This window comes from Volvox carteri, assembly GCF_000143455.1.
Source record: "Volvox carteri f. nagariensis unplaced genomic scaffold VOLCAscaffold_22, whole genome shotgun sequence".
Classification (NCBI taxonomy): Eukaryota; Viridiplantae; Chlorophyta; class Chlorophyceae; order Chlamydomonadales; family Volvocaceae; genus Volvox; species Volvox carteri.
In genome coordinates this window covers 1,735,590-1,753,818 of record NW_003307565.1, presented here as the reverse complement: position 1 = coordinate 1,753,818, position 18,229 = coordinate 1,735,590, and the positions used below count along the sequence as shown (strand labels likewise).

At 54.6% G+C, this 18,229-nt stretch overlaps 3 protein-coding genes across 3 annotated transcripts; 2 read left to right on the top strand and 1 right to left on the bottom strand.

Moving 5' to 3' along the window:
• Positions 1-1,212: 1,212 nt before the first annotated feature.
• VOLCADRAFT_91792 (uncharacterized protein) lies at positions 1,213-8,584 on the top strand (the record flags this gene model as incomplete). Its single annotated transcript, XM_002951232.1, has 10 exons — positions 1,213-1,381; positions 1,566-1,972; positions 2,655-2,849; positions 3,281-3,325; positions 4,724-5,290; positions 5,452-5,505; positions 5,978-6,669; positions 6,733-6,989; positions 7,024-7,124; positions 8,564-8,584. 10 exons carry the CDS (start codon positions 1,213-1,215, stop codon positions 8,582-8,584), a joined length of 2,508 nt encoding a protein of 835 aa, XP_002951278.1.
• Positions 8,585-11,110: 2,526 nt separating this feature from the next.
• VOLCADRAFT_91791 (uncharacterized protein) lies at positions 11,111-13,609 on the bottom strand (the record flags this gene model as incomplete). Its single annotated transcript, XM_002951150.1, has 5 exons — positions 11,111-11,290; positions 11,433-11,519; positions 12,302-12,427; positions 12,714-13,157; positions 13,562-13,609. 5 exons carry the CDS (start codon positions 13,607-13,609, stop codon positions 11,111-11,113), a joined length of 885 nt encoding a protein of 294 aa, XP_002951196.1.
• A 310-nt stretch (positions 13,610-13,919) lies between these two features.
• Positions 13,920-16,036, top strand: VOLCADRAFT_91790 (uncharacterized protein; the record flags this gene model as incomplete). Its single annotated transcript, XM_002951231.1, has 4 exons — positions 13,920-14,208; positions 14,265-15,265; positions 15,356-15,528; positions 15,730-16,036. 4 exons carry the CDS (start codon positions 13,920-13,922, stop codon positions 16,034-16,036), a joined length of 1,770 nt encoding a protein of 589 aa, XP_002951277.1.
• Positions 16,037-18,229: the final 2,193 nt, after the last annotated feature.

The following is an 18,229-nucleotide window of genomic DNA, read 5'->3' as shown; positions in this document are numbered from 1 at the left end:
GTATGGTATTGTTTTTTGCGGTTCGCAGTCTTTGGTGGGGTATGCGGATTCTGACTGGGCCAGTGATCCAGATAGTCGGCGATCCACCACCGGCTATGTCTTTATTCTGAATGGGGGCGCCATAAGTTGGAAGAGCAGGCTACAACCTACTGTCGCTGCATCGTCGGTTGAAGCCGAGTACATGGCTGCTGCGTCAGCAACGCGGGAGGCAGTTTGGTTGCGTAAGTTGATGAGGGATTTGGGCTACGAGGTACGGGCCGTTGAGATCAAGGACGATAGTCAAGGTGCTATAGCCCTGATCCGCAACCCCATCACGTCAGAGCGGTCAAAGCACATAGACGTGATCCACCACTTTGTTCGAGAAAAGGAGAGTTCGGGTAGTGTATCGTTCCAGTATTGCCCTTCTCACGATATGATTGCAGATGTGCTGACGAAGCCGTTGGCTTTGGTCAAGTTTTCGAAATTCCGAGAGTGCATGGGAGTTCGTTGAGTTTTCTTCTGGGGTGTGCCAGAGTTCTGTCCGCGGGGGAGTGTTGATATCTCGTCCAGAACTCCTGCATATCGTAGTTTGGCGGGATACCTGTACTGGTTCTGGAGCGGACTTCCGAGATACACTTTGTATTTATGGCAGGGTCTTGCCTTTTATCCTCGCTCTAATCCCAGACCTATGTAACGTATAACGAGGTGATCGCTCTGTATTCGCTGCTTAGTTAACATGTAAAGAACTGAATAAAGGGGAAAGCGAGGTCTGCCTTGCTTAGCATATGGTTCTGACGGCGCCGCGCGTTCCGCCGGTCGGAAGGATTGCTTATCAGACCACCACTCCGTCCCATAAAGTAAAAAATACTGAACTACTTTGAAAAATAGTTCCTTAAAGTGATGCATTATGAAACACGCTGCCCGTCTAATGGCTCCGTGGTCGCTCCGAAGTTGGTGGTTCGACGGTTCGAAAACGAACCGATAGCACAGCCGCAAGCTTTTGCTGCGCAATAATGCAATATAAATCAAACATATTAACAAACTTCTATATCTTATTTTTCTTTAACTTACCTGTAAAGAAGACAAGGAGACACCTGACTGGATTTCAAGTTAGCTTAAGTTATTGCCATATCATGCCTTGAACAAAGCACTAGTCTAATGTACTTTAACATGTTCCTAGGTTAGGAATCCATCGCCTGTCTACTCCTAATTCTTGCAACGGTCGGAATCCTTATGGACAACAAAGCAAATGGAGTCGAAAGCGAGCTCATTGCATCGTGCGGTACCAGATTTCTGTATGCGCGGGGGACGGAGACGGCCACTTCGCGAAATAGCCGTACGAAGGATGCCGCTGGTCGCCTGGACCGATCGCTCTCACCAACGCCGGCGCTTTCCAGAAAAGGTGAATCATCTCCACTCCTGTTATCTGGTGGTCCCATCGCGTGCACAATTTCTCAATTGAGAGCACTAGTCGACTTCGAGTAGGGCAAGACCTGAGCTAGCGATGCCACCCAAGTTCAAACCGCGCTTATAAACAAATCCTGCAAAATGACAAATTTGTGTTTGTATTCAAAATTGTTATGCAGATTCTAGGCGAAGGAACGTGAACAACGTTCGATTTAAGCAGTCCGTCCAGATATCGATGATCGACACCTCAGGACGGACGTCGCCTAGCGAAAGCGCGGCAGCTCGAGGCGGAACCGGGAAGGCGTCCCGGTTAGCGGGCAGCACGACAGAAAATTTCCCAGAACAACGTCGTGGCTTGGATGCTGAAAACGATGATGGCGCGGCGGTCGATGGCGCCGGCGGCGAAACCTTCAGCGGCGGCACCGGCCATACCGTTGACGGCGAGGACTACGACGATGTCATTAACATTTCGATGCATAAAGTTTTGGAGCAATTGGAAGAGGAGCGAAATCGCCTCAAGTCAATAGATCGCGGGATGAGCACCTTGGTCGACAGTGTCCTTACAGTGAAGACAAGGACAGCGCATGTACGTGTGTATGTATGATGTGTGAAACAGGGGGGTGTATCTTCGCCCGTGGCAGCTACCCTGCGAAACCCTGCCTTCCCCGGTATTTCGGGGCACCCTCATCCAGTCACCCTAGTCAACTTCTCAGTGGATCGCTCAGGTTCCGCACCCACCACCAGCATCCAACGGAATCTGCCGGGTCGACAGCGGCCCAACTCCATTCCTGGTCGGCTCGCAGGTTAACTTTATCCCAGGTCACCACCGTCCATCAACTAGGGGCGCAATGCCTTCCACCATCGGAAGGACTTTTGACCCTAATGGGTATCGATCCCGGGATCTCCCGGGGGCAATGGTCGCGCCTTACCAGTAGTGCCAAAGTATGTATGTCTGCGTGCGTGCGTAGGTTAGCGTCTCTAGAAAGGTTCCCTAAGTAGAAAAACCGTACACTCATTGAGTGCTTATGCTTAAACTCCTAATAAAAACAGGCAGTAGGCAGAGAAGGCCACAACCATCGAACGGAACCTTATACCAGGGGAGCAAAAATTTCCAGCAGAGAAGCTGTCTAGCATTGTCTTGCCATAGTCTAGTTTACTGCACTCGCACATGGAAACGCTTTTTTTGTGTTTTACCATCTCCCGTCTACCACTACTTCTACCATTTCTTTCCCACAAATCAATTCCGGGAACTAATTACTCCTCCACAGGAGATTATCGGCCGAACGCTGCGCCATCGATCTCCGTCACTTCTTCTCACGCGAGCCCCTCTGGACGAGAACTTGATGCAGTGTAAAGCCATGGCCCCCCGGTACGACATTTTGATGGGACGGGAAACCCCACCGCTAGCCCAAGATGAGGAAGAGGAAGACGACGGGGACTTAGTGCAGGAGGGCTCGAAGCAGGTGAGTACGGACGGCTTCCTGAGGGGCTCTTGGGATACGGCACAGGGGCCGTACAAATGTTTGCACGTTCGTCCCCAAGGGGTCACTTAGACTCAGGAAAGGAAGACTGGATACGAATGCCATTCTAAGGCATTGAAAGCAGTTTTCATTGTTTTTCTTTTTGCCTGTCTGTATGTATGTATGTTTTCTTGAGTATATATATAAACACACACATATATATAGGGGGAAAAGAAAAGACGGGAGTAGGAGAAGGAGGGAACTACAGGAGCGTCAAGGAGAACGGACAGGAAAGGGAAATATCCTGAAACTTGACGTACATCAGTGATATTCAAAAATTGTCTTGTTCCTTTCACCTAAAAACCTTTTGGTTACAACCCGCTATCAATCATCCGTTGGCCCCTTTCGTTCGCCTGTGTGTGTTGTGCTTTTAGATCCTACTGGACTTTTACGCCAAGCACTCGGACTTGTACAAGTGGGTGAGTGAGGGCTGGTGACCCGTGGTTCAGGTCGTCGGCCACTCAGACGGTTTAGTAGATCGGCCTTAATTCCCGCCTCCTAGGCACTAATGAGACCCACATTGCCGTGTTGTATACCAATACATGCGCAACACCAATACATGCGCAACATCAATACATGCACAAAGAGAAACACGCAGCAGCCTTGTTTAAATTAATATTTAATTTCCCTCGTCATCAGGACTCTTCTGGTAATAAAACATCCGTGGCGAGAGATGGATGCCAAGGCCCAAGGCCCCACTGGAAGGCGCATATCACAATATCAACCTAAAACCCTAAAACCCATATCCCTCCATGCTCCTCCCCTCCTGGTGGCCTGTTTGATTTTACGCGTGTTGAGAAAAGAGTCCCGCCCGTCGGTCGACCGTTCTGGAGCGAGTCAACGCCGTAAGTTTGGCGGCGCCCTCCTGGAGCGATTCTGAGGACCACATCGTTGAGGTAAGCCCTGCGAGGTTTAATGCCGCGCGCAAGTTCATGTTCGCACAAAACAACTGAAACAGTGGCAAAAGCAGCGGAGGAGGTTCAATCTCGGCTCCGTACGCTTCCGTACACATTCAATGCGACATGCTGCGACTGTACTTGTCGATCCATAATCAATTCAGTTACCGTGCACGAGGTTTCATTTCTATCTATGCTTGTGTTCGAGAGGTGAACTTTATAATTTCAGGGCGTTCTTGGGCGCCCTCATTTTATTCTGAGAGTAGCAGATCCTATAACTCGAAACCTTCAAAGGTCATGTGTCGCAACCCGTGGCGGCGAGGGATGTATGGCTTTGACAAGTAACGGCTTAGAAAATCCAAACCAAATTTGTTGCTTCTGGCTCCTGCTCTCTCCTGCTGGCTCGGCCTCCTGCTGCTTTTGTTTTGCCGCTGTCTAATGCTGCTGCTGCGTCGTCGTCGTCGTCATTGTCGCCGTCGTCGTCGTCGTCGCCGTCGTCGTCGTCACCACCGTCGTCGTCGTCGTCGTCGTCGTCGTCGCCGTCGTCGTCGCCGTCACCGTCGTCGTTGTCGCCGTCGTCGCCATCGTCACCACCGTCGTCGTCGTCACCACCGTCGTCGTCGTCGCCGTCGTCGCCGTCGTCGTCGTCACCACCGTCGTCGTCGTCGTCGTCGTCGTCGCCGTCGTCGTCGTCGTCGCCGTCGTCGTCGCCGTCACCGTGGTCGTTGTCACCACCGTCGTCGTCGTCATCACCGTCGTCGTCGTCGTCACCACCGTCGTCGTCGTCGCCGTCGTCGCCCTTGTCATCGTCGCCGTCGTCGTCGTCGGTAGTCCGTACAGGATTCCAATAATGGCAGCAACAAGTCCGGGCGGACAGCCCTCAACCGCACAAAATCGGGGGTGCGTGCCCGATATCTCCAGGTGCATAGTCCCCCGCCGATGCCGGAAGAAACCAAACCCGCACCCCCCGCAACTAAACTCCATACGAAGCGGAAGGAGGCACTGGCGTTTGGCTCAGGCAGAGGCCGGGTAGTCGATTTCGGCGTTGGCGCCAGCGACGACAGTGACGACGGCGGATTAGTTCGCTCCCGGTCGCCGACGTTGGTAGGGCCGCCGCTGACGTCGCCGCTGCACGGCGCCTCCAAGTGTGCGCCTCGGCTAGGCGAGAGGCCGGCTAGTTCGGGCCACGAGGCTAAACCGGGACGGAGTTCGGCGGTAGCGGCCCGACGGCAGGACGGTACGGAACCCAGTGGTGGAGCCACAGCGGCCGTCGGGGCCTTCACCGCTGCCGCCGCCACCACCGTCACCGTGTTTGCCGCCGGCGGGATCCGTCAACACGATCCCCCCAGTGATCCCCAAGCTCTGGTGTTGAATCTTAGTCTGAAGAGGAGCCTTTCAGAGAAGCTAAGCTCTGACTTTCGCGGCGTGTCCGGCGAAAAGGATTGCAGCGGGTACGGCAGTGGTGGAGATCAGAGCTCGTTAATACCGGTGGGTTTGGGCTGGGTCTCTGGTGCGCCCTCTGGGATCACGAAAAGGTAAGTAAAAAGTAAAATCCCATTCATTTGCTCTTCCAAGTAGCTGATGCTGGTGTTCGTACGCCGTACACCGTATGCCGTATTGTACGGATAATGATTTTGTACCCTCTGCAGAGCAATCCGGATGAGGTACTCAAGAGCATCCAGTCCATGCTGACGGACATTCAGGTGCGCGGTACCTTAGGAAGGGCCTTTAGAAGCCTGCCATTCTGGGGAGTGCGGCACGGCGGGAAGACGGCTGAATTTTGGGTTTTTAATTTTTAAATTTTGGATATTTGAAGTTTTGAAATTGGGGGGAGCTGGTTAGGGTTTTTCATCGCCGATCTGGCCTGGCTAACTGTTTATTGTCCACTTTGCACTCAAACATTGCTACACCAAAATATTTTAACCCGAGTGAGCGCTATTTCCTTAGCTTCCTTTGGCTCGCGACTAGCTAGCTACTTTATGTCGGCCGCTAATCGACCCGCTCGCGCACGTTGACGACCCATTTACCCTAATACAAACGCTGAATCAATACTCCCAAAACTCGCATCAGGCGCATCACGTCTCATACGAAGAAAACAAAGAAAACCGCACGTAAGTTCACGTCCTCCAATGCTAAAGAAAGCTCTTTGGCGGTAATTTCCCTTTTGTACGGCAGACGAGTAATCCTCGGCTCAGTCCGTACCTGCCTTCGTTTGTCGCGGACTCGCTGACACGAGCACGAGCTAGCAAGACAGGGCCTCAGCCGCTAGCGGCTGCGTTGTCGACAATCACGACTGCGTTTCGGCCGTCGAGCCATGTGCGGCCCGGATCCACTTGTACGACAACGGCTCCCACTGCCGCTGGCGCCGTCGGCGTGGCGGCACTGGCGGCGCAAGCATCCGGCGCCTGGACGGCGAATGCGGCGGAAGACAAAGTCGCCAATGACCCTGGTGGCAGCGATGCTGGCGGTGACAGAGGTGAGGCAGATGGCTGCCCAGCAGCCGGCGACGTGATGCCAGCTCATCGATGCCCTTCCAGTCTCGTTCACCTAGCTCGGGAGCTGCAGCCGCTGCACAAGCACGTCATGCGGACACGGCGGCGGAGAGGAAGTGCCTCTGGCTTGCAGGCATCGTCCACGGCGACCGATAACAAGCCGAAGAACAATCATGGCAACCGCGGCAGGGCCGTGGCCATTGTTCGATTTGAAAGCGGTCGAGGGCGACTTGATCTGGTTTCTCCGAGTCCGACGGCGGGTGGTGGCGACGGCGGCGGCACAGATAGTACAGCAAATGATGGCGACGACGAGCACGATGATAAAGATCTGATATCGCCAGAAGCCTCGGGACGTTGCACCTCCAATGCCAGCAGGTGCGGGTCCCCCCTGCTGCTCCCACCCCTCTCACGTCAATCACCCAACGCTGGGGTGCGGAGCCGCGGCGGCGGTCACGACGGCGGCGGTAGCGGCCGCGGTGGCGGCATCAGCGGCCGTGCAGCAGACGCCCAGCGACGAGCTCTTCCGCCAGAGCAAATCCAAGGGCCGCAATTTTGTATGGACTCGGACATGGAACCTGAAGTTCCGTTGTGGACCAAACCGCCTGCACCGGATCCGATGGCGCGAGCGGCGCCGTACAGCGCCTGGAACAGCAATGGCGTCATTATGCGACACGGAAGTGCGTTGCTTCGCGCCGGTGCGTCGCGGTCGCCGTCGCCGGCGCCGTCGAGGTCTAGCTCGCCGTCGCCGGCGACGTGGTACGGAAGTAATGGGCGTAGCAGCCCGATGGCGCACCGGTGAAGAAAAAGGAGCACCCGCCTACGGCATCAGGGTGCGCGCATTCATCCCGACAGTGTTTTCGTCCATGTTTGAGCAACAGTGCATGGTATTGTACAGCGGAGGGGCAGGCTTAAGTTTCTTTGATGCTCGTGCTGCGCTGTGTCGTAGCATAATAAATGCTTGCTGTGTACAGTAATGGAATCATTATCATTTTTATATTTGGCAGTTAATAGCTACTCGTTTCGAAATGTGCACTTGCGGCATCGCCGCTAGCGTATTCATTGGAAAGTACCGATCTTGTCCGCCCCTCTCCCTAGTGTACCCATGTTGACTTATTGATTGATGATTCGGCTAAACTGTACATTGGAGTGTTGCAGGCGTCAAGGTTTCTGATTGGTCAGCCGTTATCATTCTCGGGTCGATTTATCGGTCTCCGGCTGTAAGCAAATTGCGAGAAGCAGCTGAGGATCGCGATGAAGTCGTGACTGTTGCTTGTCGTTCAGTTTGACGTTATGTCATGTGCTACTGCTGCAGCAGTTTTCACGGAAGGCGACAAGGGTCGGCAAGCAAGCTAAAGATTGAAATGGTTGAACAGGCTGAACGGGGTTTCGGTGCGGCAAACTGGGCTAACTGCGCGCTGAGATTTCAGACGCTATTAGACGATTTTTTTCCGCTTGCTGCCGCACTGGAAAATGATTTCTGTTGTTTTCAGCGCTCGTTAATGGGGACATCTGCATCATTGCCAACCTGCTCGGAAGCGAAAGCATGAATTTGAAACAATTGCCATATCTTACAGGTCCGAATCCAAATTGGTGAATTCAACCTTTTGTGGTTATTATTTAGTTATCCAGTTGTGACTGTTATAGCATGATGATTATAAACCTGGGATCGAACTCCGCGTCGATCTACACACACCGGGCGGCAACCTTACGAAGGTACCAATTCTTTAGTCATGGGATTGAGCGGCGCTTTCTGGCTTCTCCCCTCTTCGACGTCCAGAGCTTCGGGATATATCGGGATTGTTAGCGCAAGGAGCTTGACGGCCCGCGCTTGACTACCTTTTTTCGTTCGATTAAGAAGACGCGCTTCCGTCAGCACTTCAAGCAATTCTTCATCACGACCATCATCAGACCTTTTGCCGAACCACCTTCCAGTTTTATGCGAAACGCTGGAAAATAACTAAAGATAATAAAGGAGTTGTTTGTTCTTATACTGATACATCCAATGTAACGCTCCCAGAACATCTTTCTTCCCTCTCTGTCTGTCTGTTTGAAGTCTGAGTGGAACTACATGTGCTCCACAAGCGTGCTCTGTACGACCATCCCCCCAAGGAAGCAAGTCCCAACTAACCAACCAAGAGGTCGTGCAAGCAACCTGCGCACCTTAAAAAGGTACCCCAAAAAAGCCCGATTTCTGCCTTCCCCCTTCAACCCACATCTCACACCCCCACATCTCACATGTCTCCCACACCCACACCCCGCTCACCCACAGGTCCTGGGGGACCACACATAAACCCGCCATAAGCCCAAAGCCGACCTCAGCAGACACGCCTGCTTTAAAAGCTCATTCTTGCGTCAATAAACCCACGGCCTAACCTGCCTAATGCGCGGCTAGCCAGCTAGAGCTTTAGGATCCGCACCTCCACAACTCTCCTTTCTTTCCATGCAGTAGTCGGCTCATGACAAGTGGGACTACATCTTCTAGGAGTTACCTCAAAGCGCCTCTTCCCGCCTTATCCCCTGACGGTTTTGCACTACCTTTTGCACACCTCTCCTCCTCAGCGCACCCCGGCTCGAACCGCCACTGCTGCGCTTTTTTCACACGCACACTGGCGCGGCGGGCATTTACCAACAACGGGCTTACCATGTACCAGCTGTTCGCTGGTACATTCAATCAACCTGCGCAAGCATGCAGTACATGCAATATGTACGACACATACGTACGACACATGCGTTAACATTATGCCAGAAAGCCCCTCTTCAAATGCCACCCAGTCACAGCTGCATTCCTCAAATGCATCACTATAATGGCGTCCAGGTAGTTTAACATCACAAATTGCGTGTACGACAAACGTTCCGCGTACCGTTATCACCAGACTCCCCTAACACAATCGCAAAGTGATGCAGGCACACATACATACATACATACATACATACATACATACATACATACATACATACATACATTACACACCGACGTACATACATTCTGAAGTCGGGTGGGGTGATTGGATTAGGGTGCCCCTCTAACAGGGGAGAGCAGGGCATTGCCTCCAGAAAGGGGGCCGCTGGCGAAGCTATAACATCCTGTAACAACATACATACATACATACATACATACATACATACATACATACATACATACATGTACGCATAATACTCGCAACCCTTCACCTGCACGTTTCTTGTTTAACAATATCCATATCCAGAAGCGCGATATAAATTCGACACTATTAGCAAAATAACCCCCAACGACCAAAAGTGAAAACGAAACGAACCGAAACCCCTCCCCACACACACTTTCAACTCCGCTTATACCGTCCACTCATGCCGAACAAAGTAAAGGCACAAAACCTGACTGATCTGACTAACTAACGAACGGACATGACCTAACAGAAAATGACCCAAAACAAATCGCAGGATAAGAAATACTGGACCTGTTGCGTCCCATCGTTAATGTGTCCTGCCACCTCCATTACAGAGAATAAACATAGTCCGTCTGATCCGCCTGACCCGCCACCATAAAGAACATAATCCGTCGCAACATCGTCCCGCTCCCCTTTCTTCAGGGTGATTACACGTGCTGCTGCAGGCCCTGCTCCACGGAGCACCTGGAGCTGCTCACATAACGGCAACCAACCGCACACGTGACGAACTTAGTTAGCTATCCAACCCGTTACCCTGCAACAACAGCTGCAACAGTAACTGACAACTGTACAGACAGCGGTTACCACCATTGCAGCTCGTACGTTTTGAGGGTGAAATAGATCCTTTGAAGTTGTCAGCCCGCTCTGAACGTCCTTGCCGCCGCAGCCGCCGCAGCCATTTCAACTGCTACTGCTACTGCTGCTACTGCTGCTGCTGCCGTCATTGATTATTACGCTGGTTATTAGAAGCCGCCGCTGGCTCAGGTACCAGCCGTTCCAGCATTGCGAGCGCAAGGGCCAAGCTGCTACTGTCGCTACTGCTACTGTCGCTACTGCTACTGCCGCTGCCTTGGGCATTGGGATCGTCGCCACCGTGCGGCGGGCCGTCCACGGTACCGGCAGCTGCGGCGTGTGTCGCCGTCGCTGCCGCCGCCAAGCCGGCGGCACCGGAGTCCAGCACGGCAGCGGGGGTCGTGCTAGTAGTGCTCGTGCTTAAGTTACCGTTACTGCTGTTGATATCACCAACTGAATCTGTGTACGGCACCTGACGCGACGAAGCGGATGAAGTCCCACTGCCGTCCGCGTTGTTGACAGCGCCATTGGTGCTGTCGTTGGCGGTTAGGGCGGTGGTTGTGATCGTTGTTGTGGCGGTTGTTGCTGAGGTGAGCTCGGCCGCCTCTGATGCCGTTGGTAGTTGAGGTGTTGCCGCCCCTGGTGTCGATAATGTCGTCGGCGGTGTTGGTAACGAGCTGTCAGCATCGTCAGCACCCCGTAGGCTTTCCAGGCGAGAGACAGCTTCCTGCACACCCGTCAGCATTCAACGCATCGCAATCAACATTACTACAAGCAATCAACATTACTACAAGCAATCAACATTACTACAAGCAATCAACATTACTACGAGCAATCAACATTACTACAAGCAATCTAAATTACTTAGCAAATTGTGTTCAGACATCGGCAAACGCTTCGGGAGTTTCGGATCGTACCGAAGAAACTCCCGAAAACAGAAATAGAGTTCCCGAAGCCGTCCAGCTTGCAGAAATAGGATCCTACACCTATTTACATACAATTTTTAACGTACACGAAGGGTGTTATGTGGCCCCCGAAGGGTCGCCGGACGACCTGACTCCGCGGTCAATCATGAACAGACCCGTGCTGTAGGCGCAGTTTCACCCCCGCTTCACCCTCGAAAGGGCCCAGAGACGGCGTGTCGCCTTCGGCCTTCGCCAAAACAGGTCGCGGGCCATGACCGTTTTCTTGCTGATCTTGATAGTTGTAACGGAAATTCTATCGGAAGACAGTGTTCTTAGACCCGTTCCCGAAACCAGAAATAGCCCATTTGCCGATGTCTGATTGTGTTACGGTTGGAGGGGCGGTTGGCGGTTGGACGTTGGAAGACAGTGTCGTTGAAGGAAAGGGGTTAAAACCTGAAAAACGGTTATGGGATTACAGTCGCGGACGCCTGTATAACGCGGCGCCAAGTGCACCCACCTTGGGAAGCTTGTCTTTGTATTTGGAAGCGATCTGCTGCATCTGAGCATTGTAGGCCCGCAACTCGCGAGCCAGCGCGACGCTCCTCTGTACGGCAGTACGGCAGTGCAACACGCCCAATACGGCAGCATTGTTTTATATTGTTCCTTCAAATGAACCGGCATGCGTGCATACCTATTCCTACCTACATACATACATACACACATATATACTCAGGTTAGACACTACTGGTAAGGCACGGACCATTGGCCCGGAAGATTCTCGATCACGAAATTGTTTCCGATGGTGGAAGGTAAAGTGCCCCTAATCGATGGACGGTGGTGACCTGGGATAAAGTTGACTCGCGACCAGGAATGGAGTTGGGCCGCTGTCGACCCGGCAGATTCCGTTGGATGCCGGTGGTGGGTGCGGAACCTGAGCGACCCACTGAGAAGTTGACTAGGGTGACTGGATGAGGGTGCCCCGAAATACCGGGGAAGGCAGGGTTTCGCCGGGTAGCGGCCGCAGGGTGAAGATATACCCCCCTGTCCCCCTTGATGATATAACAAGTGCCCACGGGCTCACTGTCCCTTAACCAACTAACCTAACCAACCTAACCCACCCAGACAAATGCCCACGGGCTCACTGTCCCTTAACCAACTAACCTAACCAACCTAACCCACCCAGACAAATGCCCACGGGCTCACTGTCCCTTAACCAACTAACCTAACCAACCTAACCCACCCAGACAAATGCCCACGGGCTCACTGTCCCTTAACCAACTAACCTTACCAACCCAACCCACCCAGACAAATGCCCACGGGCTCACTGTCCCTTAACCAACTAACCTAACCAACCTAACCCACCCAGACAAATGCCCACGGGCTCACCTCACGCATCCTATTGGCGCCTCGACGCTGCATCGTACTGATGATCAGCTGATTCAGCACAGCGGCGGTGTACGACGCAGCTAAGTTGCCACCAGACGCGATCAGGATACCGTTGAGTACCAAAACCTGCCCAGGCACACGTGCGAGGTGAGAAAGGTGGGTGGGCTGTTGGAAATTTACCAAAACAGGGAAACGCGGCTTTCTGTGCTTCAACATGCGTACGACGTGGCAGTAAGTTGGTAAGTAGGTTTCAAATGCTTCGATACAGGTACCTCTTTTAAGAAAGTCGTTCGTCTCCGAAACCGCCAGGATGCACTGCCATATGGAATAAACAAAGACCCAACCACCGTGCGGCGATGTTGGCAACCGTTCTAACCGTCTCAACTACCGTTCGTATGAACTGAAATCGTACCTGAAGCACGTCGCGCGCAGCTTGAATGGCCGCCGCGCGGCGCATGACAGCCGCGGCATTGGAGGCACCGGCCAGTCCAGGGCCCCCTGGACCGATCAGGACCTGCGCGGCGGCGGCAGCGGCGCCGCCGCCGCCGTTGCGCCCTGGGGCTTTGGTGCCACCGCCGGCGCCGCCGGACGCTCGTCCTGCCGACGGCGACGGCGACGACGACGCCACCACGCCCATTAGCGTTTCTAGCCTCTTCGCTGCTCGGCGTGAGCGTGACAGAACAGACCACGCTACGAAAGCTGCCACCCCGGCGGCGACGGCACATTCGCAAGCGCCGTACACGCCCAGCTCTGCCGCCGCGTCGTACAAGTCCTGCGGCAGCACTCCCAGCGCCGCCGCCACTGCCGGCAGCTCGTACGTCAGCACCTCGTCCAGGCCGGCTTCGTACACGCGATCCTGAGAATACGGCAGCGGTGCATCAAATTTGTTCGATTATTGCCTTGGCTATAATGCATGTGTACGGCAGTGTGCGTACGATGGCCGGCGGTGAAATCAAAGAAAACATAGTACAAAACGCAAGGGGTAACTTATAGCTTATAGAGAATACACAGCAAATGCCAAGAGAGGTTCCATTAAGAACTCCCGAGGCGAGCGGAATTAGATTTGGGGTTCCCTTTGCATTGCCTTCTCACCCCCTCTCTCTCTCTTAGCATCGCTTCCGACTTCGCCCAAACATTTACCGACGATGGCAGTGTTCCACACAGCAGGAAAGACAGGGCACATGGCTCCGACATGGCTCCCCACCAGGGCCCCCATCCCCAACGTGCACGACACCGTGTCGTACACCGCACGACACGCACCTGTAGCCAGCTGGCCAGCCATGTCAGCGCCACGCCACGGTACAACATCTCCCCTGCTGCCGTGTCCAGCAATGTGTACGCCGCCTCCGCCACCGGACTCAGCCGTGCCGTTGGGTTATTGCTTATGTAATACCCCTGTTAGTTGACAGTTTACCGTTGACAGTCGACAGTTGAGAGTTAACCGAAGCGAGAATGCCCGCCCGTTGCGCGGAAGCATGGTATGCGGAGTTGCCTCATCGGACCCACCGATCCCCAATGGCGCTCAACCCGCGTATGCTCCCTCTCCTACTCTTCGACATATCTGAGGTCCCGTCTGCCTGTCTGTCTGTCTGTCCGTCCGCCCGCCCGTCCGAAGCCCATGTGTCTACCAGCCGCGCGAGCTGCTGTACCCTGTGTGTATCTCCAGCACGGGTTAGAGGGGCTGCTGGCGGCGCACGCCGCGGGCATGCTGGACCTGGATGGCGCGTTCTTGGCTGCGAAGCGCGGAACCGCGCCATTAGGCCGTGGGCAGGAACCCGAGCCCACGGGGGCCCGGTTTCCCACCCTTCTGGAAGGGCGACAGGCAGCCCGGCCCCCGTTGCTGCCCGTGAACGGGAACCCGGGTAGCAGAGTCACGGAGTGGGATGGCCACAGCAACCCCGAGGCTGGTGTTTGGGTTACCGCCAGCTTAGCGGCCCCACCCCTTCCCGACTGGGAACATCAGGAGTACCCAGTGATGGCAAGACAACGCGAGAACAGCAACTCATACCCGGCGGCAACCGGCAACCTCAGCTGGGACAATATGGGCATACCTTCACCCTGAAAGGCGCCCCACACACGGTGGCCAGCCCAGCGCTGGGGCAGGGCCACAGGGGCCAAGAGGCAGAGTCAGGCGGTTTGCCCCAGCTGGGAGGTAAGCTCCTCCTGGGTAACGTGCTCTTTGGACCAGTAGAGTCCAATGCCTGTGGTGTGAGTACCCGCAAGATTGAAAGGATGCCAGAGCTGTGGCAGCTGCAACCCCCATCCACGGAATTGGGAGCCAACCCTGGCCGCCTGGCCGCCCAGGCAACGGCGGTGACAGTAGAGCGCCATCACGAGACCCTCTTGTGTGCAAACACCAGCATGGATGGCACTACACATACACACCACCTGGCGGACACTATTGTGGGCGGCGTATTAATGTCCCTGGGCGCCCGAGCCCCGTTAACGAGTGTCACGAGTGTGGTGGAGGCAGTCATCTGGGGGGCAGCAGAGCCCCTGATCGGTGACCTCACGACAGCACTGATGGGCCCAGTGGGTCTGTCATACACCCAGTGGGTGGCCGATCGCCTAACCACGAAGCTGCAAGAGTTGCTCGCCCCATTGACCACTTATTCCGCGACCTACGACGCGGACGTCCACACGGTCAGCAACAGGCTGGCCACCCTACTGGGTGGATTAGAGATGGCCGACTGCGTGTTAGGTCTGCTGAACCCGCATCACCCCCAACTGGATGCATCGCAACGAGCATGGCTACTGGCCGCAGAATCCGAGCTCACCAGAAGCGCCATATGCGACGCAAGTATGACTGAGGAAATGTGGGCAAAAGGCTTCGGCCCACAACTGGGCTGCCTTTGGCGCCTGCTGGAGCGGGTGGACGAAATGGTCAAACTTTTGCGACCAACACTTGCCGCTGCGAAATTCCACAGCGGCTGGCAAGCACACGCACCCAGGATAGCCCCCGGGGTGGGGTGATGGGTGGAGGTCAGGCGGCAGGCACAAGGGGCAGCTTAGTTTGGACCAGCCGCTGAGCTTGCCGCCCTGCTGCGGCTGCAGCCAAGGGCTGGGAGCCTGCTGCCCTACCGCCCTCATCTGCTGTCGCCAGAAACTGATCTGCTGGCGGTGCCTCTAGTGGAGTTCGGGTTCGCGGGCCTTCCCGGGTTGCTTTGCCAAACAGGTCTCGGTGGGCAGGGTTCCGGTCTGCCAGGTAGGCTGCCGCTTCCCATGCGGTGAGGAGGTCGACTGCCGCCTTAGCGCCTGTGGCTTGCGCTCTTCCTGGGGTATCTAGGCGCTGTCGACCCGAGCTGCATATCGATCCACGCCTGACACTGGCCAGGGCACCTAACCGTAACCCAACGGGAATTGAGTGTGTCCCGCCCTAACCCTCAACCTCCAACCCCCAACCCACCCTGCAACTGTACCTGGGCAAGGTGCAATGCGCTCCGCAACGACGTCCAACCGTCATCTGCTGCCGCCGTCGTAGAGGCCTGCGGCGAGGCAAACACCCTGGAGCGGCCCCACAAGTCTGCGGGAACCACAAGTCCGCCCCCAGGGGCCGTTGACGGCGGCTGCAACGACGGCCCCGTTTTGTCCGATGGGGCCGCAGCCGCCGATGGTGAGGCAGCAGCGGTGGTGGCGGCGTCCTCCGCCGTTGCCGCTGCCGATGACGATGATGATGGCGACTCTGCTGTCTCGCGGCGACGCTGCTCATTTGAGAGGTTGTTCTCCAAAGCCTAAACAAAGGTCAGATATACGTACAGATAAGACGCAGGTCCCAAATGTGCATGGCTTCACATGTACAGCCTCGGCAACAGAAAAGGGTGGCAATGTCCAGGTGGCACGCTTCGACTCCCAACCAGAACCGGTTAAGGTGGTTAAGGTGGTTGACAGTACGATGGAAATGCACCTCCAAGAGTCATCCTCCGGTATGCACATCTCTACCTACACCCTAAGCCATGTAAGTAATAATAAATCAAAAAACGTTATGAACGCGACCCGGTCCAAAGCAACTATCAACACAGACACCACACAAAACCACAGAAACCCTGAACCAAAGTCCCTGGATCGAATCCTGATGCCAAGCTCTCAACCTTACCACATCTACCTTGAACTAACTCTTTATCAGCTTACCTCAAGGCTTGCGAAATCTGGCAGCTGCTTCGGGGAGCTGTAGCTTGGCAGTAGTAACACGGCATTAAAGACCTGTAGTGGTATGCTAGCAACAGCCGCTAACTGAAGGTCGTCGAGCGACGCCCAGTCGAACTGGCTCCATAAATCCAGACCCGCTAGTTTGCCCAGTACCAGCGCCGTCGTACCGACAAGGCCGGTGTACGCCACCAGGGATGCCAGAGTGCGCTCCGCCATACCGCCGGGTCGCCTGCCTCCACCGCCGCCGCCGCCGCCGCCGCTGCTGCTGTTGTACCTGTTGTTGCTGCTACTACTGCCATCCTTTCTTTGTCGAATCGGCCGCGGGAGTAGCTTTGGGCCGTGGGACCCTAGGTGTTTGGGTTCGTTGCCGTTGTCGTGGGTAGCGAGAAGTCTGCTCTGTGGCTGGGATGCTGCCACGGGGACAGCATGGCTGAGGGTCTCACGGTCCAGGAACTCTGGGCGAATCGGTCGCGCCCCGGCAAGCGCCTGAGTGGGATATATGGGCCGGAAAATCAACGGCTGCTTGCGTTGGGTTGTGGGTGCTTTCCTTGGGCGATTGCCTGGTCAGCAATTCACCCTTACGAAATTGATTAGCTGCCCAGTCGTACAGGAGCAGTCGCTTACCCTTTGGACACATTTATAAGTTTGCAGACGAAAGGTCTGGTTAATAAAACGCGGATGCCGGCTATGGCAGTGCATGAAGACACGACTGTCGCGGCTATAAACAGGAAGGATGAATCTAATGTAAATAAATTTCGAAGCTAATCCTTAGCGGTAAGAGATTACGCCAAGACCCAGATGGATGCGAAAAGGAGCCGTTCGGATAAGTGGCTCAGACCCCTTTTCGAAAAATCTCCTACTCATACAAGCTCGAGGTTGACATCTAACCATAATCTATTGATAGATGCAAAGCAATATTCTGCCTGCACATTGTTGCAAAGGTGCTTTAGAAGTTCTTATCATCCATATCGTACGACCTTCCCCGAACTACCGCTGCATTCGTTACCGCGAGGTTTCTAATAGGCTGTTGTACTCCAACTTATTCAGCATGGTCGTGTCTCATGGACTATCTACACGCCATGTGCAAAAGTTGCACGTATAACAAGGCTGTGGACCTGTTCTTTGTGGCTGGCTCTGACTGGCTGCTACCTCCGGATCATAAAGCCCGTATGCCAATTTGAGAAAAATATAGGGTGATAGACATCAAGGATAAAGTTTCACGTGCCATTCTACTCTATTTTGGACGACTATTTACTGAGCTGAGCTGAGATATTTTGCGTTTGAGTCCTTTTAGTAAGGATATCTTACATGTTAGTAAGGATTGCAGCGCACTACCTTATAACTTGGTGCGACTTCTTCCGGGCACCGGGCGAGGACACCCCCTAAAGCTGCAACATCGGTCTCCGTAACCACCACACACACGGTCTCAGTAGGAGTCAGGGGGCTATCCGAAGCGGCCGGGCTCTCAATCGCAGGCAGGACGCTTGGGTGTTCAAGTAAACTCCGCAGCCCAACACCCGTGGAGCCAATGCCCAAGCCTTTGTACACGCCAGGTTACCGAAGACTCCCAGCGGGTTTACCTTTAACCTCACACTTCCTCTCATGGATGGTCTATCAGTCGCAGGGCGAGAATGAATTACCAGGATTGTGACTTTAATGTTAATGCTTGGCCGCGGTCCTCGGCAACGGCCACAGTCGCTGCTTTGTCCAAGACCCCACGGGACGCCAAGAACACGCAAGCAAGCACCTCACTAATGTCTTCCGCAGGACTTGAACCCAGAA